Source organism: Rhinoraja longicauda, chromosome 38 (genome assembly GCF_053455715.1).
Source record: "Rhinoraja longicauda isolate Sanriku21f chromosome 38, sRhiLon1.1, whole genome shotgun sequence".
Lineage (NCBI taxonomy): Eukaryota > Metazoa > Chordata > Chondrichthyes > Rajiformes > Arhynchobatidae > Rhinoraja > Rhinoraja longicauda.
Genome location: NC_135990.1, coordinates 1,064,625 through 1,088,095, shown reverse-complemented (window position 1 = coordinate 1,088,095; position 23,471 = coordinate 1,064,625). Strand labels below are relative to the sequence as shown.

Sequence of the window (23,471 nt, the reverse complement as noted above, 5' to 3'; positions counted from 1 at the left end):
CTCCCTGCCCCGTCCCCTCGCTCCTGTCGCGGTGCCCAGCGGATGTGGACATTGGCCGACCCTCTGTAGCCGTCTCTGTGCCGTGCCGATGATTCTCTGTGTGTGTGTTGCAGCTGGATGGAAGCGTGTTTGGATGAGGAGCTCCCTCCCACCACTGAGCTGGAGGAGGGGCTGAGGAACGGGGTCTTCCTGGCCAAACTCGGACACTTCTTCAGTCCCAAGGTGGTGTTACGCAAGAAGATCTATGACTGCGAGCAGACCAGATACAAGGTAATGGTCCCGTCCCCAGGTACAGTGTCCCACCACCCTGGTAATGGTCCCGTCCCCAGGTAGTGTCCCACCACCCTGGTAATGGTCCCGTCCCCAGGTACAGTGTCCCACCACCCTGGTAATGGTCCCGTCCCCAGGTACAGTGTCCCACCACCCTGGTAATGGTCCCGTCCCCAGGTACAGTGTCCCATCACCCTGGTAATGGTCCCGTCCCCAGGTACAGTGTCCCACCACCCTGGTAATGGTCCCGTCCCCAGGTACAGTGTCCCACCACCCTGGTAATGGTCCCGTCTCCAGGTACAGTGTCCCACCATCCTGGTAATGGTCCCGTCTCCAGGGACAGTGTCCCACCATCCTGGTAATGGTCCCGTCTCCAGGGACAGTGTCCCACCACCCTGGTAATGGTCCCGTCCCCAGGTACAGTGTCCCACCACCCTGGTAATGGTCCTGTCTCCAGGGACAGCCCCTCGCACTGACCAACAGGGCAATGACCCACCACCCTGGCCAACAGGACATCTGGGTCCTGGGGCAGAGGCTGGGACCACGTGTGTCCTGCACCACCCAGCCTGATCCCACCCTCTCCATCTCCTCTCTCCCAGTACCCATCCATTAGTCCACCACACTGGGCGACAGAGGGAAACATTTATTGTTGTATAGGAAAATAACTGCAGATGCTGGTTCAAATTGAAGGTAGACACAAAATGGCGGAGTAATTCAGCGGGTCAGGCAGCATCTCAAGTGTCCCTAGTGTGTGTAGGTTTGTGTTAATGAGCAGACGGTGGGTTGAAGGGCCTGTTTCTGTCATGTTTCGCTAAACTAAATAAACCCATCACCCTCGAATTTGGGCTCCATATCTGAGGAAGGATGTGCTGGCTCTGGAGAGGGTCCAAAGGAGGTTTACAAGAACGATCCCAGGAATGAGTGGGTTTACATATGATGTGCGTTTGTCAGCACTGGGCCTGTACTCGCTGGAGTTTAGAAGGTTGAGGGGGGACCTCATTGAAACGTACAGAATAGTGAAGGGCATAGAGTGGATGTGGAGAGGATGTTTCCACTGGTGGGAGAGTCTAGGACCAGAGGTCATAGCCTCAGAATTAAAGGGCGCTCTTTTCGAAAGGAGGTGAGGAGGAACTTCTTTAGTCAGAGGGTAGTTAATCTGTGGAACTCATTGCCACAGAGGGCTGTGGAGGCCAAGTCAGTCATTTTTAAGGCGAGATCGACAAATTCTTGATTAGAACGGGTGTCAAGGGTTATGGGGAGAAGGCAGGAAAATGGGGTTTGGAGGCAGGGATCAACCATGATTGAATGACAGAGTGGACTCGATGGGCCGAATGGCCTAATTCTACTCCTATAACTTGTGACTGTTTCTCTTCTCTCCACCAGGCGACCGGGCTGCATTTTCGACACACGGACAACACCATCCAGTGGTTCAACGCCATGTCCCACATCGGTCTGCCCAAGGTGAGGATTCCCATCCATGGTGAGCTGCAGGTGGAGATGCCTGCCCCAAACATGCCCCTACCCTCTGCAGGGACAGGTAGTATGCAGACACAAGGAACTGCAGATGCTGGCTTTGAAGGTGAAGGGGAAAAGATTTAAGAGGAAGCTGAGGTGTAACTTTTTTACACAAAGGGTGGTGGGTGTATAGAAACAAGCTGCCAGAGGAGGTAGTTGAGTCTGGGACTATCACAACATTCAAGACCCAGTTAGACGGGTACATGGACAGGACAGGTTTGGAGGGATATGGACCAAACGCGGGCAGGTGGGACTAGTGTAGCTGGGACATGTTGGCCGGTGTGGGAAGTTTGGGCCTGTTTCCACACTGTATCACTATATGACTAGTTGAGTTTATAGACAATAGACATACCAGTGGTATGAACATTGACTTCTCCAACTTTAGATAGTTCCTCTGTCCCTCCCTTCACCTCCTCCTTCCCAGATCTCCCTCTATCTTCCTGTCTCCACCTATATCCTTCCTTTGTCCCGCCCCCCCTGACATCAATCTGAAGAAGGGTCTCGACCCGAAACGTCACCCATTCCTTCTCTCCCGAGATGCTGCCTGACCTGCTGAGTTACTCCAGCATTTTGTGAATAAATACCTTCGACTTGTACCAGCATCTGCAGTTATTTTCTTATAGACAATAGGTGCAGGAGTAGGCCACTCGGCCCTTTGAGCCAGCACCGCCATTCAATGTGATCTGCAAGTTTTGTTTAGACTGAGATACAGAGTAGAAACAGGCCTTTCGGCCCACAAAGTCTGCACCCACCAGCGATCCTCGCACACTAACATACTCGGGACCAGTTGGGCCGAAGGGCCTGTTTCCACACTATATCATTCTACAGAAAGATACAAAGAGCTGGAGTAACTCTTGACTCCCAAAGCCCACTGTTTGTCACTGCCTGGAAGTTAGTTCCCTCCAGGGCATCTCCGGTGCCGGACTCTGGGCCCAACTCTTCCTGCGGATTGTCCTTGCCTCTGTGAGAAGCGTTAGTGTGGTGTGGAATGGAGTGGTGCGAGGCAGAACGCTGGCGACACAGTGGCGCAGCAGGTGGAGCTGCTGCCTCACAGCGTCAGAGACCCGGCTTCCATCCTGACTGCAGTTGCTGTCTGTATACATAGAAAAAAACATAGAAACATAGAAAATAGGTGCAGGAGTAGGCCATTCGGCCCTTCGAGCCTGTACGCACCGCCATTCAATATGATCATGGCTGATCATCCAACTCAGTAACCTGTACCTGCCTTCTCTCCATACCCCCTGATCCCTTTAGCCACAAGGGCCACATCTAACTCCCTCTTAAATATAGCCAATGAACTGGCCTCAACTACCTTCTGTGGCAGAGAATTCCACAGATTCACCACTCTCTGTGTGGAAAAAAAACTTTCTCATCTCGGTCCTAAAAGACTTCCCCCTTATCCTTAAACTGTGACCCCTTGTTCTGGACTTCCCCAACATCGGGAACAATCTTCCTGCATCTAGCCTGTCCAACCCCTTAAGAATTTTGTAAGTTTCTATAAGATCCCCCTATATATAGTTTGTACGTTCTCCCCGTGACCACGTGGGTTTTCTCCCACACTCCAAAGACGTACAGGTTTGTAAGTTAATTGGCTTCAGTAAATTGACCCAAGTGTGTGTGTAGGATAGAACGAGTGATCATTGGTCAGTGCTGGCTCTGGGTTGAAGGGCCTGTTTCCACGCCGTATCTGTAATCTAACCTAAGGTACAAGGTGGCAGCGTGAGGTGAGCCCTGGACTGACGGCAGGCTGGCCAATCCACTCTGCCAACATGACCTGATGTTGCTGGGGCAACAGCTCTGGCTGATGTTCATCCATTCAGGCGTGTTTAGTTAAAAACAAAAGTGCTGGAGAAACTCGGCAGTTCAGGCAGCATCTGTGGAGGGGGTGGGTGGACAGGGTTGGCAGCCTTCGTCCAGCCTTGTTTAGTGTAGTTTAGATACAGTGCAGAAACAGGCCCTTCGGCCCACCGCGTCCCTGCCGGCCAGCGATCCCATCCCAGCACACTGACACTAGCCCACACACCGAGGGCATGCTAATTAACCTGCACACCTGCACGTCTTTGGAGTGTGGGAGGAAACTGAAGATCTCGCAGACAACCCGCGCAGTCACGGGGAGAACGTACAAACTCCGTGCTGTGAGGCACCAACTCTACCGCTGCCAGAGAGAGAGGGATGGTGAGAGAAAGAGAGAGGGAGATGGACAGGTGAGATTCGATACCTGGTTTCATTAACGATTATCTGGTTTATTTGGTGCAGATATTTTACCCTGAAACGACAGACGTCTATGATCGTAAGAACATGCCGCGTTGCGTCTACTGTATCCATGCTCTCAGGTACGGACTCTCACTGTGGGCCATGCGAGACACACGGGGGGATTCACAGGCTCCATACGGCTGCCTTGTCCTCTTTAATTATGTGGGATTGTACTGCTGGGGGTAAGATGCAAGACTGTCTCACTCCATGTTCTTGAATGTCAGAGAGTTGACATTGACAGCAGTGCCCCTGCAGTTGAATATCCGAGACGGTAGTCACAAAACGCTGGAGTAACTCAACGGGACAGGCAGCATCTCTGGAGAGAAGGAATGGGTGACGTTTCCGGTCGAGACCCTTCTTCAGAATATCTAGTTGTGTTCATCAGGCAAGAGGTACAGAAGTGCGAAAACACACACTTCCAGATTCAGGGACAGTTTCTTCCCGGCTGTTATCAGGCAACTGAACCATCCTACCACAACCAGAGGGCAATGCTGAGCTATTAATTACCTCATTGGAGACCCTCGGACTATCTTTGATCGGACTTTACTGGCTTTATCCTGCACTAAATGCTATTCCCTTATCATGTATCTGTACACTGTGAATGGCTCGAGTGTAGAAACATAGAAAATAGATGCAGGAGTAGGCCATTCGGCCCTTCGAGCCTGTACGCACCGCCATTCAATATGATCATGGCGGATCATCCAACTCAGTATCCTGTACCTGCCTTCTCTCCATACCCCCTGATCCCTTTAGCCACAAGGGCCACATCTAACTCCCTCTTAAATATAGCCAATGAACCGGCCTCAACTACCTTCTGTGGCAGAGAATTCCACAGATTCACCACTCTCTGTGTGAAGAAAAACTTTCCCATCTCGGTCCTAAAAGACTTCCCCCTTATCCTTAAACTGTAATCTTGCATTGTCTTTCTGCTGACTGATTAGCGCGCAACAAAATCTTTTCTCTGTACCTCGGTACACGTGACAATAAACGAAACTAAACTAAGACTGGGTGACCTCAGGCAACACAGCAGAGAGGAGAGAACATGGGCAGCAAACTGTCAGGCTAAGAGATGCATTGTTTACTCAGAGGACTACAGCTCTGTAAGTTATTGCATCATACAGTCCCTGCCTCAACTGCCTCCTCCAGCAGCCCGTTCCATACACCCACCACCCTCTGTGTGGAAAAATATGCCCCTCAGGTTCCTATTAAATCTTTCCCCCCTCACCTTAAACACATGCCCTTTCATTCCTCATTCCACGCTGTGCATTCACCCTATCTATTCTTCCTCATGATTTTATACTCCTCAATCACACGTCTGAGTGGCTCGGTGGGGCAGCGGTAGAGTTGCTGCCTCACAGCGCCAGAGACCCGGGTTCCATCCTGACTACGGATGCTGTCTGCACGGAGTTTGTACGTTCTCCCCGTGACCTGCGTGGGTTTTCTCCGGGAGCTCTGGTTCCCTCATACAATAGACAATAGACAATAGGTGCAGGAGTAGGCCATTCAGCCCTTCGAGCCAGCACCGCCATTCAATGCGATCATGGCTGATCACTCTCAATCAGTACCCCGTTCCTGCCTTCTCCCCATACCCCCTCACTCCGCTATCCTTAAGAGCTCTATCCAGGTCTCTCTTGAAAGCATCCAACGAACTGGCATCCACTGCCTTCTGAGGCAGAGAATTCCACACCTTCACCACTCTCTGACTGAAAAAGTTCTTCCTCATCTCCGTTCAAAGGCGTGCGTGTTTGTGGGTTAACTGGCTTGGTGTAATATTAACTTGTCTCCAGTGTGTGTAGGATAGTGTTAGTGTGCAGGCTGCTGAGGGAGGAGATGGCCACACAAAGCCACAGTGCGTGCACTCACCCCGCCACCTCCTGCTGTGGAGCCAGCAGGTTCCCACTGCTGCTGCTGCTGCCAGACCCCATTCATTGCCAACTGTCAGCAGCTCCACCCTGGGGTCACCCCATCCTCTGGCTCCACGCTGACACCCTGAACAAGGGTCTCGACCCGAATCGTCACCCACTCCTTCTCTCCAGAGATGCCGCCTGTCCCGCTGAGTTACTCCAGCATTTTGTGCCCGTCTTCGAAGCTGCTTACATTTTTTTACAGGCCTGACCACTTAGTTTAATTCATATATTTTATTGTTTCAACTGTGTAGATAACTAAGATAAGTTGTCTTTGATAACTTGAATACACTGGAATTTAGAAGGATGAGAGGAGATCTTATCGAAACATATAAGATTATTAAGGGGTTGGACACGTTAGAGGCAGGAAACATGTTCCCATTGTTGGGGGAGTCCAGAACAAGGGGCCACAGTTTAAGAATAAGGGGTAGGCCATTTAGAACTGAGATGAGGAAAAACTTTTTCAGTCAGAGAGTTGTGAATCTGTGGAATTCTTTGCCTCAGAAGGCAGTGGAGGCCAATTCTCTGAATGCATTCAAGAGAGAGCTAGATAGAGCTCTTAAGGATAGCGGAGTCAGGGGGTATGGGGAGAAGGCAGGAACGGGGTACTGATTGAGAATGATCAGCCATGATCACATTGAATGGTGGTGCTGGCTCAAAGGGCCGAATGGCCTCCTCCTGCACCTATTGTCTATTGAACTGAAGAATATAAAAATTAAAATTCTACAATTATGAAAATCTCGTTTTAACTTGTTTGAGGCGCTGGTGCATTGAATTGGTGCATGTTGTCATGACAAAAGCTCTGTCCAAAAGTATTTAAACTGCAGTATGGACTTCTTGGGAGGTTCTGCAAGGGACATGAAGGGTGCTACAGAAATGCAGGTGAGTTTTAACGTCTCCCCCTCTGTGTCCCCTGCAGTCTGTACCTCTTCAAGCTGGGACTGGCCCCACAGATCCAAGACCTTTACGGAAAAGTGGCCTTCACAGGTGAGGAGCAAAGCACAGGAGGGGCTCCCTACGTCACACACACTGACCACAGGGTGTGCTTAATGTGCACGGTGTGGACACACACACACACACACACAGGCACACGCACACAGGCACACGCACACACACACACAGGCACGCGCACGCACACTCATATACACACACACACACTCACACACGTGCACATACACACACACTCACACACATGCACACACACACTCACACACAGACAGACACACGCACGCACACAGACACACACACTCACAGACACACTCAGGCACACGCACACACTCACTCACACACACACTCACAGACACACGCACACGCACTCACAGACACACACGCACACACACTCAGACACATACACAGACATGCACACTACAGACACAGACACACACTCACAGACACACGCATGCACACAGACACGCACGCACACAGACACACGCAGGCACACGTAAACACAGGCGCACACGCACTCTCACAGACACACGTACACAGATACGCGCACACACACAGACACACGTACACACTCACAGACTCATGCACGCACACATGGAGACAGACACACACGCACACAGACACACACGCACACACAGGGGGTGGGTGGGTGAGGGGCAGGGGGTGTCAGGGAGAGGGAGCCTTCCTAACCCCTCCCCCCTGCGTTACAGAGGAGGAGATCAACAACATGAAGAGTGAACTGGAGAAGTACGGGATCCAGATGCCGACCTTCAGCAAGATCGGGGGGATCCTGGCCAATGAGCTGTCAGTGGACGAAGCTGCCCGTACGTGGGGTCACCGGGGGGTGGGGGGTGGGGGGGCATCCTGGCCAATGAGCTGTCAGTGGACGAAGCTGCCCGTACGTGGGGTCAGTGGGGGGTGGGGGGGCATCCTGGCCAACGAGCTGTCAGTGGACGAAGCTGCCCGTACGTGGGGTCACCGGGGGGTGGGGGGTGGGGGGGCATCCTGGCCAATGAGCTGTCAGTGGACGAAGCTGCCCGTACGTGGGGTCACCGGGGGGTGGGGGGTGGGGGGGCATCCTGGCCAACGAGCTGTCAGTGGACGAAGCTGCCCGTACGTGGGGTCACCGGGGGGTGGGGGGGCATCCTGGCCAATGAGCTGTCAGTGGACGAAGCTGCCCGTACGTGGGGTCACCGGGGGGTGGGGGGGCATCCTGGCCAACGAGCTGTCAGTGGACGAAGCTGCCCGTACGTGGGGTCAGTGGGGGGGTGGGGGGGCATCCTGGCCAACGAGCTGTCAGTGGACGAAGCTGCCCGTACGTGGGGTCACCGGTGGGTGGGGGGGCATCCTGGCCAACGAGCTGTCAGTGGACGAAGCTGCCCGTACGTGGGGTCAGTGGGGGGTGGGGGGGCATCCTGGCCAACGAGCTGTCAGTGGACGAAGCTGCCCGTACGTGGGGTCACCGGGGGGTGGGGGGGCATCCTGGCCAACGAGCTGTCAGTGGACGAAGCTGCCCGTACGTGGGGTCACCGGGGGGTGGGGGGTGGGGGGGCATCCTGGCCAATGAGCTGTCAGTGGACGAAGCTGCCCGTACGTGGGGTCACCGGGGGGTGGGGGGGCATCCTGGCCAACGAGCTGTCAGTGGACGTAGCTGCCCGTACGTGGGGTCACCGGGGGGTGGGGGGGCATCCTGGCCAATGAGCTGTCAGTGGACGAAGCTGCCCGTACGTGGGGTCACCGGGGGGTGGGGGGTGGGGGGGCATCCTGGCCAACGAGCTGTCAGTGGACGAAGCTGCCCGTACGTGGGGTCACCGGGGGGTGGGGGGCATCCTGGCCAACGAGCTGTCAGTGGACGAAGCTGCCCGTACGTGGGGTCAGTGGGGGGTGGGGGGGCATCCTGGCCAACGAGCTGTCAGTGGACGAAGCTGCCCGTACGTGGGGTCACCGGGGGGTGGGGGGTGTGGGGGCATCCTGGCCAACGAGCTGTCAATGGACGAAGCTGCCTGTACGTGGGGTCACCGGGGGGTGGGGGGTGCAGAGTGGGGAGGGGGAGATGGCTGTGGGGGTGCAGTGAAGGAGGAGTGTGGGGTACAGAGTGGGGTGGGGTCAGGGGTACAGTCAGGGAAGGGTGTTGGGGTCGTAGGGGGGGGGTGCTGAGTCAGGGCAGGGTTTTGGGGTGCAGAGTGGGGAGAGGTCAGGGGTACAGTGTCACGGAGGGTGTGGGGGTGCAGTGAAGGAGGGGTGTGGGGTACAGAGTGCGGTGGGGTCAGGGGTACAGTCAGGGAAGGGTGTTGGGGCCGTGGGGGGGGTGCTGAGTCAGGGCAGGGTTTTGGGGTGCAGAGTTGGGGGGGTCAGGGGTACAGTGTCACGGAGGGTGTGGAGGTGGATCAGAGCAGTGGGTGAATCATAGGCCGTTGACAATAGATCTGGGAGCTGTGGGGGGGGGGGCTGTGGGACATGGGCGGTGGTGACGGGGTGGGGGGAGGCTGCAGCCCTGGGCTGACTGACCCCCTGTGTGTTCCCCCCCCCCCCCCCTGCAGTGCACGCTGCTGTCATCGCCATCAACGATGCGGTGGAGCGCGGCGTGGCTGGCGAGACCATGGCGGCCATGAAGAACCCCAACGCCCTGCTGGCGAGCGTGGACGAGAGTGAGAGCGAGCAGTACCAGCTCATGCTCAGCAACGCCAAGCGGCAGAAGGCAGCCAACGCCCGCAACAAGGTGGGTGGGCACCTCCTCAGCACCGTGCCAACGGCTGTGCCCAGGGGTGGGGGTGCACGCGTGTGTGTGTGTGTATGCATGTACGTGTGTATTCGTGTGTACATGTGTGTGTATACGCGCGTGTGTGTGTGTACGAGTGTGTACATGTGTGTGTGTGCATGTATGTGTGTGTAACGGGAAGTGGATGTGTATGGGGGGAATGTGCACAGGTGCGTGTGTGCACGTGCATATGTTTGTGTGTAATAGAGGGCAGGTGATATACACAGTGCTGTGTGTGTGTGTGTGGGGGGAATGTTGTACACAGTGCTGTGTGTGTGTGTGGGGGGGAATGTTGTACACAGTGCTGTGTGTGTGTGTGTGGGGAATGGTGTACACAGTGCTGTGTGTGTGTGGGGGTGTGTGTGTGTGTTTAGCGAGGTGTCTCTGCCCCGGGTCTGGTCCGGAGTGTGACCCTGGCAGGCAGGCAGGTTGTTTGAGGGTCAGTAGGGGGAGGAGTGGAGACGAGAAGCTTGAGTTTTTATGTGTGTGTTGCGCTCTGCAGGAGGTGCCCGGGAGTCCGGACAGTGAGCGGGATGTTTACGAGGAGCTGCTGACTCAGGCTGAGATCCAGGGCAACGTCAACAAGGTCAACTGTAAGTGTGAGCGGTCACTGATGGCCAAACCCAGACCCCAGGCTCACCCCCCACCCACGGGGTAGCACGGACCAGGGGTGGGGGGGGGGGGGAGGGGATGGGCGACATCAGGCCACCCCCCCCCCCGTGCCCTGTTGCTCTCTGTGGACTGGTGACTGTCTGTGATGTACCCACAGTCCAACAGCCCACAGTCACATGTTGACCAGCCACTGCTAGGCAACAGTCACAAGGTCAGAAGTGATAGGAACAGAATTAGGCCATTCGGCCCATCAAGTCTACTCCGCCATTCAATCGTGGCTGATCTATCTCTCCCTCCTAACCCCATTCTCCTGCCTTCTCCCCATAACCCCTGACACCCGTACTAATCAAGAACCTTAAAAAGACGGCCTCCACAGCCTTTTGTGGCAAAGAATCCCACAGATTCACCACCCTCTGACTAAAAGCACCTTCTGACGGAGGAGCAGTGCCTGAGGTACCGGGAGAGGTTGGGCAGGCCGGGGCTTTGGTGGGGTGGGGGAGGTGTGGGCAGCTGGTTGTCCCACCTAGTCCTGCCGCCGTCCCAGTGCATCAGTGTAAACAGCCGCTGTTGTGGCAACCACACGGCAAGGAACAGAGCCTGGGTCTGGTGACGATCACAGAGCACAGAGGCTGCCTCTCCCCTCCCTCCCTACCTCCCTCCCTCCCTCCATCGCTCTCTCTGCCTCTCCCCTCACGCCCTCCCTGCCTCTACCTCCCTCTCTCCCTCCCTCTCCACCTCTCCTCTCTCCCTCCATCACTCTCTCTCTCCCTATCCCTATCCCTCTCCCTCTCTCTTTCCCTCTCTCTCTCTCTTTCCTTATCTCTCTCTTTCCCTCTCTCTCTCTTTCCCTCCCTCTCTCTTTCCTTCTCTCCCTCACTGCCTCTCCCTCTCTGTTTCTCCCAGAGCAAAAGTGGGACAACAGAACTAGTGTGAACGGGTGATCGCTGGTCGGCATGGGCTCGGTGGGCCGAAGGGCCTGTTTCCATGCTACGTTTTTCATTCAGTCAGCTGTCAGTCACCTTTGCTGAGTTGCAATGCTCTGGCAGATTGCTCTCTCTGCGATTGAATGCAACGTGTAGATTCAACGAGCTGTGGTTGGGCCGAGCTTCCTGTTGTGTAAAGGGATGTAATGTTCCTGCAACTCATGCAGCAGAGTAACGCCTGTGCAGTGTCACATCCGTCAGCGTTGTTCCCCATCCACCCCGGCCCGCCTGCCCCCCCTACCCCCGGCCTGCCCCCCCTACCCCCGGCCTGCCCCCCCCCTACCCCCGGCCTGCCCCCCCCACCCCCGGCCTGCCACCCCCCCCACCCCCGCCCCCCCCCCCCCCCACTTGCACTGTTCCCTCCATTTCCATCTCAGCCCGTGCTTGAGCTTCCATCACTTTTGTTATTACAAGAGGCGCGAGTGGTTTATTGTCACCCGTCCCAAACTGAACAATGGAACCATGACAATCTCACTTACAGCAGCACAACACGATATGTAAACATCACACTCAGTGCACAATACAATCAGCGAAACAAAGTTCAGTATGTAATCTACACACGCACATACACACACACATATATATACACACACAGACACACATATATATATATACACACACACACACAGATACATGTATACACACACACACATATATATATACACACACACACATATATATATACACACACACACACATATATATATACACACACACACACAGATACATGTATACACACACACACACACACATATATATATATTCACAAAATGCTGGAGTAACTCAGCAGGTCAGGCAGCATCTCGAGATGCTGCCTGACCTGCTGAGTTACTCCAGCATTTTGTGAATAAATCGATTTGTACCAGCATCTGCAGTTATTTTCTTATATATATATATGTGTATATACATGTGTGTGTGTGTGTGTGTGTGTGTGTATATATATATATATATGTGTGTGTGTAAATATATATATGTGTGTGTGTGTATATATATATGTATGTGTGTATACATATATGTGTGTGTGTGTGCGCGTGTGTAGATTACATACTGAACTTTGTTTTGCTGATTGTATTGTGCACTGAGTGTGATGTTTACATATTGTGTTGCGCTGCGGCAAGTGAGATTGTCATGGTTCCATTGTTCTGTTTGGGACGGTGACAATATATCTTCAGTCTGAAGAAGGGTCTCGACCCGAAACGTCACCCATTCCTTCTCTCCCGAGATGCTGCCTGACCTGCTGAGTTACTCCAGCATTTTGTGATACCTCGATTTGTACCAGCATCTGCAGTTATTTTCCTACACACACATATATATATATATTTATCTCTGTATGCTTCGTTGTCACCTTCCCCAAGTTGTCAATTCCCTTGATCTTTGTTCTCTTTGATCTCTCGTTTCCACACCTCACTGTGTCTCCCTCTCCCCTGCCTCTCAGTCTGAAGAAGATCTCGACCCAAAACAACAATGACGTGCGTGTGTAGGAAGGAACTGCAGATGCTGCTTTACACCGAAGATAGACACAAAGCGCTGGAGTAACTCAGCGGGACGGGCAACATCTCTGGAGAGAAGGAACGGGTGAAGAAGGGTCTCGACCCGAAACGTCACCCATTCCCTCTCTCCAGAGATGCTGCCTGACCCGCTGAGTTACTCCACCATTTTTGTGTCTATCCTCTGTTCCAAATGCCCCAGCGTTGCAGCAGTTGTGCGTGTTTGGGGCGTGCTGGGGCTCTGTGCTAACGGCTGTGCTCCCCATTGCAGTGCAGCGGCGCCTGGCCAGTGTGGACGGGGCTCTGGAGAGAGGAGATGCTCTGGCACTCTACAACACTCTGCGATCTCCAGAGCTGGCACTGCGAGGAGTGGAGGCCGAGAACTCGGACTGGTACCTCAAGCAGCTGACCGCCGACAAGCAGCTGAAGGTCCAGGTGAGTGTGGAGAAGGGATGGGGGGGGGGTGCGTGAGGAGTGGGGGGGGGGGGGGTGCGTGAGGAGTGATCACCACAGTCAGTGGGGGTCATAGAATCACAGAGTAATACAGCGTGGAAACAGGCCCAACTTGCCCACACCGGCCAACGTGGTCCCAGCTACACTAGTCCCACCTGCCTGTGCTTGGTCCATATCCCTACAAACCTGTCAATAGACAATAGGTGCAGGAGGAGGCCATTCGGCCCTTCGAGCCAGCACCGCCATTCAATGTGATCATGGCTGATCATTCTCAATCAGTACCCCGTTCCTGCCTTCTCCCCATACCCCCTGACTCCGCTATCCTTAAGAGCTCTATCCAGCTCTCTCTTGAATGCATTCAGAGAATTGGCCTCCACTGCCTTCTGAGGCAGAGAATTCCACAGATTTACAACTCTCTGACTGAAAAGGTTTTTCCTCGTCTCCGTTCTAAATGGCCTACCCCTTATTCTTAAACTGTGGCCTCTTGTTCTGGACTCCCCCAACATTGGGAACATGTTTCCTGCCTCTAACGTGTCCAACCCCTTAATAATCTTATACGTTTCGATAAGATCCCCTCTCATCCTTCTAAATTCCAGTGTATACAAGCCTAGTCGCTCCAGTCTTTCAACATATGACAGTCCCGCCATTCCGGGAATTAACCTAGTAAACCTACGCTGCCACGCCCTCAATAGCAATAATATCCTTCCTCAAATTTGGAGACCAAAACTGCACACAGTACTCCAGGTGCGGTCTCACTAGGGCCCTGTACAACTGCACACAGTAAGTACTCCAGGTGCGGTCTCACTAGGGCCCTGTACAACTAGGGCCCTAGTAGGATCTGGGCCTATGTAGGATCTGGAGGGTCCATGTAGGATCAGGGTCTGGAGGCACAGGTAAACATATAAACTAGGTGCAGGAGTGGGCCATTCGGCCCTTCGAGCAGGTGCTGGTATCCAAAGCTAATCTATTTAGTTTTGCTTAGAGATACAATGCAGGTAAAGGCCCTTCAACCCTCCATCCGTACTGTCCAGCGACCCCTCACACTAGAAATTGCCAATTAACCTACTGTAGAATCTACTGCTGAATGGACTAACTGTTTGTTAGTTTTCACCCTACAAACAGCTAACAATGGCCCATTTCCTTTAATATCGTTAATTTTTTGCGTCTCTTTCATTCATTGTTCTTTATCTCTCCACATCACCGTCTATATCTCTCGTTTCCCTTATCCCTAACCCTTGACACGAAACGTCACCCATTCCCTTCTCTCTCCAGAGATGCTGCCTGTCCCGCTGAGTTACTCCAGCATTTTGTGTCCAAACCAGCATCTGCAGTTCCTTCCTACACAATTAACCTCCAAACCTGCGCGTGTTTGGAGTGTGGGGGGAAACCGGAGCAGCCGGGTAAAAGTCACGGGGAGAACGTACAAACTCCATACAGACAGCGCACGAGGTCAGGATTGAACGGGGTCTCTGACGTTGTGAGGCAGCATCTCACAGATTGGGCAGATGTGGGCTAATGTTCTTGCTCTTGCCTCAGGAGCAGGGCAGCAGCGAGCCGCTGGCAAAGGAAGAGCTGCAACTTGGAGTGGAGCGAGCCAACGCGGATGCCCTGCGCTACAGGAAACGTGAGTGTTTGCTGCACCGACCATTCTGCCCCTCACCTGAGCCATGCTACCCCACTCCCCGCCCCCGCCATGTCTCACCTCCTCTGTGGCATTACCACCACTACCTGCACAGGGGTGGAGGTGAAGGACCGTGCTGTGGGAGGGGCCAGGGGGGGGGAGTACCACACTGTGGGAGGGGCCGGGGTGAGGGAATACCACACTGGGAGGGGTGGGGGGTGAGGGAGCGCCACACTGTGGGAGGGGCGGGGGTGAGGGAATACCACACTGTGGGAGGGGTGGGGGGTGAGGGGTGGGGGTGAAGGACCGTGCTGTGGGAGGGGCGGGGGTGAGGGGAATACCACACTGTGGGAGGGGTGGGGGGTGAAGGACCGTGCTGTGGGAGGGGTGGGGGGTGAGGGGTGGGGGTGAAGGACGTGCTGTGGGAGGGGCGGGGGTGAGGGAATACCACACTGTGGGAGGGGTGGGGGTGGGGGTGGACCACACTGTGGGAGGGGTGGGGGTGGGGGAATACCACACTGTGGGGAGGGCGTGGGGGAGTACCACACTGTGGGAGGGGTGGGGGTGGACCACACTGTGGGAGGGGTGGGGGTGGGGGTGGACCACACTGTGGGAGGGGTGGGGGTGGGGGAATACCACACTGTGGGAGGGGTGGGGGAGTACCACACTGTGGGAGGGGTGGGGGTGGGGGTGGACCACACTGTGGGAGGGGGTGGGGGGGTGGACCACACTGTGGGAGGGGGTGGGGGTGGGGGTGGGGGAATACCACACTGTGGGAGGGGCGGTGAGGGGAAAAAAACACGTGCAGAATATTCTGTTACAGCTAAAGGGAAAGTGCAGATTTTTGTTTTAAAGTGCAAGGGCCACCGTGAGGTGGGTCGGCTGCACACTGGCCGTTGGGGGCCCGTTCAGTGGCCTGATAACAGCAGGCACTAGCTGTTGAGTTTAGTTTAGAGATACAGTGTGGAAACAGGCCCTTCAGCCCACCAGGTCCGTGCCAAATAGCGAGCCCCGCACACTAATACTATCCTACACACACTAGGGACAATTTACATTAACACCAACCCAATTAACCTGTAAACCTGAACGTCTTTGGAGTGCGGGAGGAAACCGGAGCACCGGAGAAAACCCACGTGGTCACGGGGAGAACGTTAAAACTCTGTACAGTCACCCATTCCTTCTCTCCAGAGATGCTGCCTGTCCCGCTGAGTTACTCCACCTTTTTGTGTCAGTCTTCGGTTTTAAACCGGCATCTGCAGTTCCTTCATACACATTCAGTTTATTGTCACATGCAGTGAGGTAGAGTGAGAAGCTTTTCCCAGGGAGAACATGCAAACTCCGTACAAACAGCACCCGTAGGCAGTGAGGCAGTAACACGCTCGCTGTGCCACCTTGCCGTTCTGATGTTCTACGTTCACATATTGACCTCCCCCTCCCCCCCCCGCCCGTCTGTGTCAGTGCTGGAGGCCGTGTCTCGCATCAACGCCGCGGTCCGGAGCGGGGTGGCCGAGCAGACCATGGGGGAGCTGATGAACCCCGACGCTCAGCTACCACAGGTGTACCCCTTTGCTGCCAACCTGTACCAGCAGGAGCTGAGCACCCTGCAGCAGCAGAGCCCAGAGGTGAGACACACACGGGCGGGGACACGGGGACACACACACACACACACGGGGACACACACACACACGGGCACACACACGGGGACACACACAGACACACGCACACACACACACACACACGGGCGGGGACACACACACACACACACACACACACATGGGCACACGGGGACACACACACACGGCACACACACACGGGGACACACATACACGGGCGGGGACACACACACGGGCACACACGGGGACACACATACACACACACACACACACATACACACACACACACACACACACGGGGAACACACACACACACGGGGGCACACACACATACAAACATACATACATGGGCTCAGACACAGGGGTGGGGGAAAGGGAGGATGGCGGGGAGGGGATGCATGGGGGGAATGGAGGGGGAGATGAGGGGAGAATGGAGGGGAGAGGGGGACGGAGGGGCGTGAGGGAAGGTAAGGAGGGAAGCGGAGAGGGAGATGAGGGGAAAGTGAAGAAGTGGAGGGGTGGGGGAAGGGACGGGTAGCGTGTATGGGTGAATGAGGGGGGGTTGGCGGTTCCACGTGTAGCATGTAGCATATAGCGTGTGCTGAGTATCCGTGCTCTCTGGGCCCAGGGGGAGCTGGCGCACACGGAGCTGGTGGTCGCCGTGGAGATGCTGTCGTCCGTGGCCCTGATTAACCGGGCCCTGGAGACCGGAGACAACAACGAGGTGTGGAAGCTGCTGGACAACAGAGTGACCGGGCTGACCCAACGTGGACCGGGGCAACGCACAGAGGTGGGCCCTCACACCCCTCCCCCCCCCTCCCCCCCCCACCCTCCCTCCCCTCCCCCCTCCTCACCAACGTGGACCGGGGCAACACACAGAGGTGGGCCCTCACACCCCTCCCCCCCCCCCACCCTCCCTCCCCTCCCCCCTCCTCACCAACGTGGACCGGGGCAACACACAGAGGTGGGGACCTCCCCTCACTCCCCTACCCCTCCCCTCCCGTACCCCCTCACTCACTCCCTCCCTCCCCTCCCTCCCCTCCCCTCCCCCCCTCCTCACCAACGTGGACCGGGGCAACACACAGAGGTGGGCCCTCACACCCCTCCCCCCCCCCCACCCTCCCTCCCCCTCCCCCCTCCTCACCAACGTGGACCGGGGCAACACACAGAGGTGGGGACCTCCCTCACTCCCCTACCCCTCCCCTCCCGTACCCCCTCACTCACTCCCTCCCTCCCCTCCCTCCCTCCCCTCCCCCCTCCTCACCAACGTGGACCGGGGCAACACACAGAGTTGGGCCCTCACACCCCTCCCCCCCTCCCTACCCTACCCCCTCTCCCTCCCCTCCCCCCCTCTCACCAACGTGGACCGGGCAACGCACAGAGGTGGGCCCTCACACCCCCTCCCTACCCTACCCCCTCCTCACCAACGTGGACCGGGGCAACACACAGAGGTGGGCTCACTCACCCCCCTCCCTCCCTCCCTCCCCCCCTCCCTCCCTCCCCTCCCCCCCCCCTCACCCCCCTCCCCTCCCCCCCTCCCCTACCCCCCCCTCACCAACGTGGACCGGGGCAACACACAGAGGTGGGGACCTCCTTTACTCCCCTACCCCTCCCTTCCCCCTCCCCCTCTGCCCTCCCTTCCCTCCCCCCCTCTCACCAAAGTGGACCGGGGCAACGCACAGAGGTAGGACCTCCCTCACTCCCCTACCCCCCCCCCCTCCCTACCCCTCCCCCGCCCCCTCCTCACCGACGTGGACCGGGGCAACACACAGAGGTGGCCTGGAGCTGCTGGGGGAGAGAGAGCAGAGAGCCCTGCACCCCTCTGTAACAACCCCCTCACTCCCCCCCCCCCCAGCTCCGATCCTCCATGCCCCCCCCCCCCCCCCTCATTCCCAGCCGTCCGGTTGGCCAAGGCTCTCCCCCCCCCCCCCCCCCCCATTTGCTGACCACACCAGGGGGGCTGTTATCAGGCAACTGAACCATCCCGCCACAACCAGAGAACGGTCGGTGCTGAACTACTATCTACCTCATTGTTGACCCTCGGACTATCCTTGATTGGACTTTGCAGGCTTTACTCTTGCACTGAACGCTATTGCCTTATCATGAATGAATGAATGAATGAATGAATGAATGAATGAATGAATAAGTTTATTGGCCAAGTATGTGCAGATACAAGGAATGTGCCTTGGTGCTTCGCTCACAAACGACAACACAAACATACAGTTAACAATTAAGAATAAAGCATAAACACATCAAAACAATAAGGATACAACATCACGGTCTAAATGTGTGGGTCAAAATAAACCAGAGCACAAAAGAGACTACAGACTTTGGTTTTTGAATAGAACTATCACTTGTGGAACAAAGCTGTTTTTATGTCCGGCTGTGGCTGCTTTGACAGTCTGGAGTCGCCTTCCAGAGGGAAGTGCTTCCAAGGGTTTGTGGCCAGGGTGAGAGAGGGGGGGGTATCTGTACACATGACGGCTGGATTGTCTTTCCATTGACTGGTTAGCACGCAATATCAAGCTTTTGGCTGCACCTCGGTACACGTGACAATAATCTACGCTGGGACTGGTTGTGACGGGCTGGCTTGTGTTCCGCAGGTACATTGACGAGCTGCTGAGACTAAAGCCAAAGCCCAGGAAGAAGGCAACGAGTTTCTCACCTGGAACGACATCCAGGGCTCAGTGGACCAGGTCAACACGGTGGTACAGGAGGAACACGACAGTGAGTGGTCCTCACCTGTACCTGCACACCTGCGGACGCCCAGATACAGTGCACCTGGACACCAGGCTTCATAGAAACATAGAAACATAGAAAATAGGTGCAGGAGTAGGCCATTCGGCCCTTCGAGCCTGCACTGCCATTCAATATGATCATGGCTGATCATCCAACTCAGTATCCCGTACCTGCCTTCTCTCCATACCCCCTGATCCCTTTAGCCACAAGGGCCACATCTAACTCCCTCTTAAATATAGCCAATGAACTGGCCTCAACTACCTTCTGTGGCAGAGAATTCCACAGATTCACCACTCTCTGTGTGAAAAAAAACTTTCTCATCTCGGTCCTAAAAGACTTCCCCTTATCCTTAAACTGTGACCCCTTGTTCTGGACTTCCCCAACATCGGGAATAATCTTCCTGCATCTAGCCTGTCCAACCCCTTAAGAATTTTGTAAGTTTCTATAAGATCCCCCCTCAATCTTCTAAATTCCAGCGAGTACAAGCCCAGTCTATCCAGTCTTTCTTCATATGAAAGACCTGCCATCCCAGAATCAATCTGGTGAACCTTCTCTGTACTCCCTCTATGGCAAGAATGTCTTTCCTCAGATTAGGAGACCAAAACTGTACGCAATACTCCAGGTGTGGTCTCACCAATGCCCTGTAAAACTACAATAGACAATAGACAATAGGTGCAGGAGGAGGCCATTCAGCCCTTCGAGCCAGCACCGCCATTCAATGCGATCATGGCTTATCACTCTCAATCAGTACCCCCGTTCCTGCCTTCTCCCCATACCCCCTCACTCCGCTATCCTTAAGAGCTCTATCCAGCTCTATCTTGAAAGCATCCAACGAACTGGCTTCCACTGCCTTCTGAGGCAGAGAATTCCACACCTTCACCACTCTCTGACTGAAAAAGTTCTTCCTCATCTCAGTTCTAAATGGCCTACCCCTTATTCTTAAACTGTGGCCCCTTGTTCTGGACTCCCCCAACATTGGGAACATGTTTCCTGCCTCTAATGTGTCCAATCCCCTAATTATCTTATATGTTTCAATAAGATCCCCCCTCATCCTTCTAAATTCCAGTGTATACAAGCCCAATCGCTCCAGCCTTTCAACATACGACAGTCCCGCCATTCAGGGAATCAACCTAGTGAACCTACGCTGCACGCCCTCCATAGCAAGAATATCCTTCCTCAAATTTGGAGACCAAAACTGTACACAGTACTCCAGGTGCGGTCTCACCAGGGCCCGGTACAACTGTAGAAGGACCTCTTTGCTCCGATACTCAACTCCTCTTGTTATGAAGCTTCCATGAGTTTAAAGTCAAAGGCAGACACAAAATGCTGGAGGAACTCAGCGGCTCAGGCAGCATCTCGGGAGAGAAGGAATGGGTGACAATGGGCTTCTCTCCAGAGATGCTGCCTGTCCCGCTGAGTTCCTCCAGCATTTTGTGTCTACCTTCGATTTTAACTAGCATCTGCAGTTATTTTCCTTCCATGAGCTTAGTCTAGATTTTAGATTAAAGATAAGGTGCTGGCTCGAAGGGCCAAATGGCCTCCTGCACCTATTTTGTATGTTTACAGCGTGCAAGCAAGCCCTTCAGCCCACTGAGTCCGTGCCGACCAGCGATCCCCGCACACTGACACTACCCCTTTGATCTCTCATTTTCACACCTTACCCTTCCATGCCTCTATATCACCCTGACTCTCAGTCTGAAGAAGGGTCTTGACCCGAAACGTCACCCATTCCTTCTCTCCCGAGATGCTGCCTGTCCCGCTGAGTTCCTCCAGCATTTTGTGTCTACATTCAATCGCGGCTGATCTATCTTCCCCTCCTAACCCCATTCTCCTGCCTTCTCCCCGTAACCCCTGACTGGGTGTTGATCGTTGGTATAAACCAGCGTCTTTGTTTCTACGTTGTGTGAACGGTTTGCTGAGGAGGGGCCAGGGCTGGATCATATGGGACTGGTTGTCGGGTGGAATGTGGGCAGGAGCGTGCTGTTGTTGTGGGGCCAGCAAGGTGCTGTGTATGGATGTCCACGAGACGGCTGTTGACGTTGTTATACAAGGTCACGGAGATCTGTTGCAAGTCCCTGGGGTGGCAGACAACCGCGACTGACAGCCATGGGAGCAGCGGAACCCTCGCACGACACCTCCCTGCTTTTATTTAAACCAAAAATAGAATTATTCAAGTCTTTACAACACTATTTACAATACGAAATTATTCAAAACACACCCCACTACCACAAGATAGACACAGAAAGCTGGTATCACAAAATGCTGGAGTAACTCAGCGGGTCAGGCAGCATCTGGGAGAGAAGGAATGGGTGACGTCTCGGGTCGAGACCTTTCTTCAGTCTGATCAGTCTGAAGGAGGGTCTCGACCCGAACGTCACCCATTCCCTCTCTCCTAGATGCTGCCTGACCCGCTGAGTTACTCCAGCATTTTGTGATACCTTCGATTTGCACCAGCATCTGCAGTTATTTTCCTACACAAAAAGCTGGAGTAACTCAGCGGGACAGGCAGCATCTCTGGAGAGAAGGAATGGGTGACGTCTCAATAGACTATAGACAATAGGTGCAGGAGGAGGCCATTCAGCCCTTCAAGCCAGCACCGCCATTCAATGCGATCATGGCTGATCACTCTCAATCAGTACCCCGTTCCTGCCTTCTCCCCATACCCCCTCACTCCGCTATCCTTAAGAGCTCTATCCAGCTCTCTCTTGAAAGCATCCAACGAACTGGCCTCCACTGCCTTCTGAGGCAGAGAATTCCACACCTTCACCACTCTCTGACTGAAAAAGTTCTTCCTCATCTCCGTTCTAAATGGCCTACCCCTTATTCTTAAACTGTGGCCCCTTGTTCTGGACTCCCCCCAACATTGGAACATGTTTCCTGCCTCTAATGTGTCCAATCCCCTAATTATCTTATATGTTTCAATAAGATCCCCCCTCATCCTTCTAAATTCCAGTGTATACAAGCCTAATTGCTCCAGCCTTTCAACATACGACAGTCCCGCCATTCCGGGAATTAACCTAGTGAACCTACGCTGCACGCCCTCAATAGCAAGAATATCCTTCCTCAAATTTGGAGACCAAAACTGCACACATTACTCCAGGTGCGGTCTCACCAGGGCCCGGTACAACTGTAGAAGGACCTCTTTGCTCCTATACTCAACTCCTCTTGTTATGAAGGCCAACATTCCATTGGCTTTCTTCACTGCCTGCTGTACCTGCATGCTTCCTTTCAGTGACTGATGCACTAGGGCACCCAGATCTCGTTGAACATCCCCTCTTCCTAACTTGACACCATTCAGATAATAATCTGCCTTTCTATTCTTACTTCCAAAGTGAATAACCTCACACTTATCTACATTAAACTGCATCTGCCATGTATCCGCCCACTCACACAACCTGTCCAAGTCACCCTGCAGCCTTATTGCATCTTCCACACAATTCACACTACCCCCCAGCTTAGTATCATCTGCAAATTTGCTAATGGTACTTTTAATCCCTTCATCTAAGTCATTAATGTATATCGTAAATAGTTGGGGTCCCAGCACCGAACCTTGCGGTACCCCACTGGCCACTGCCTGCCATTCCGAAAGGGACCCATTTATCCCCACTCTTTGCTTTCTGTCTGTCAACCAATTTTCTATCCAAGTCAGTACCCTACCCCCAATACCATGTGTTCTAATTTTGCCCACTAATCTCCTATGTGGGACCTTGTCGAAGGCTTTCTGAAAGTCGAGGTACACCACATCCACTGACTCTCCCCTGTCAATTTTCCTAGTTACATCCTCAAAAAATCCCAGAAATTTAGTCAAGCATGATTTCCCCTTCGTAAATCCATGCTGACTCGGAATGATCCTGTTACTGCTATCCAAATGCTCAGCAATTTCGTCTTTCTCGGGTCGAGACCTTTCTTCAGACCATCCCTTCTCTCCAGAGATGCTGCCTGTCCCGCTGAGTTACTCCAGCTTTTTTGTGTCTACGGTTTAAGCCAGCATCTGCACTTCCTTCCACCATCACAATACGTCCGTGTTATGGATGCATTCCATCCCCTCGCCCGTGGTGCCCAGCGGTCCCGGATATCCACCAGGGTGCCCGTGGACAGCGCATGGTCCCACTCTAAACCCACCCGGGCGCGGACATAACCAGAGTGTACGAGGTGGGGGAGGCTGGAAAGGAGTGGCAACGTTTGATTTATTTTCTCGTTTTAGTTTCGAGATACAGCGCGGAAACAGACCCTTCGGCCCACTGAGTCCGTGCCGACCAGCGATCCCCACACACTAACACTACCCTACACACACGCACACACACACGCACGCACGCAC

The 23,471-nt window shown here is 54.3% G+C and overlaps 1 protein-coding gene across 1 annotated transcript in view; it reads left to right on the top strand.

The window, feature by feature from the left end:
- Positions 1 to 23,471, top strand: part of LOC144610854 (ras GTPase-activating-like protein IQGAP1) — a 66,443-nt gene that overhangs the window by 25,473 nt on the left and 17,499 nt on the right. Inside the window, 14 exon segments of the mRNA XM_078429825.1 lie at positions 114 to 270; positions 1,654 to 1,731; positions 4,042 to 4,118; positions 6,862 to 6,929; positions 7,598 to 7,711; positions 9,428 to 9,606; positions 10,148 to 10,238; positions 12,999 to 13,162; positions 14,717 to 14,804; positions 16,260 to 16,423; positions 17,043 to 17,181; positions 18,077 to 18,098; positions 19,018 to 19,043; positions 19,046 to 19,148. Of these exon segments, the coding sequence (XP_078285951.1) occupies positions 114 to 270; positions 1,654 to 1,731; positions 4,042 to 4,118; positions 6,862 to 6,929; positions 7,598 to 7,711; positions 9,428 to 9,606; positions 10,148 to 10,238; positions 12,999 to 13,162; positions 14,717 to 14,804; positions 16,260 to 16,423; positions 17,043 to 17,181; positions 18,077 to 18,098; positions 19,018 to 19,043; positions 19,046 to 19,148 (1,470 nt within the window).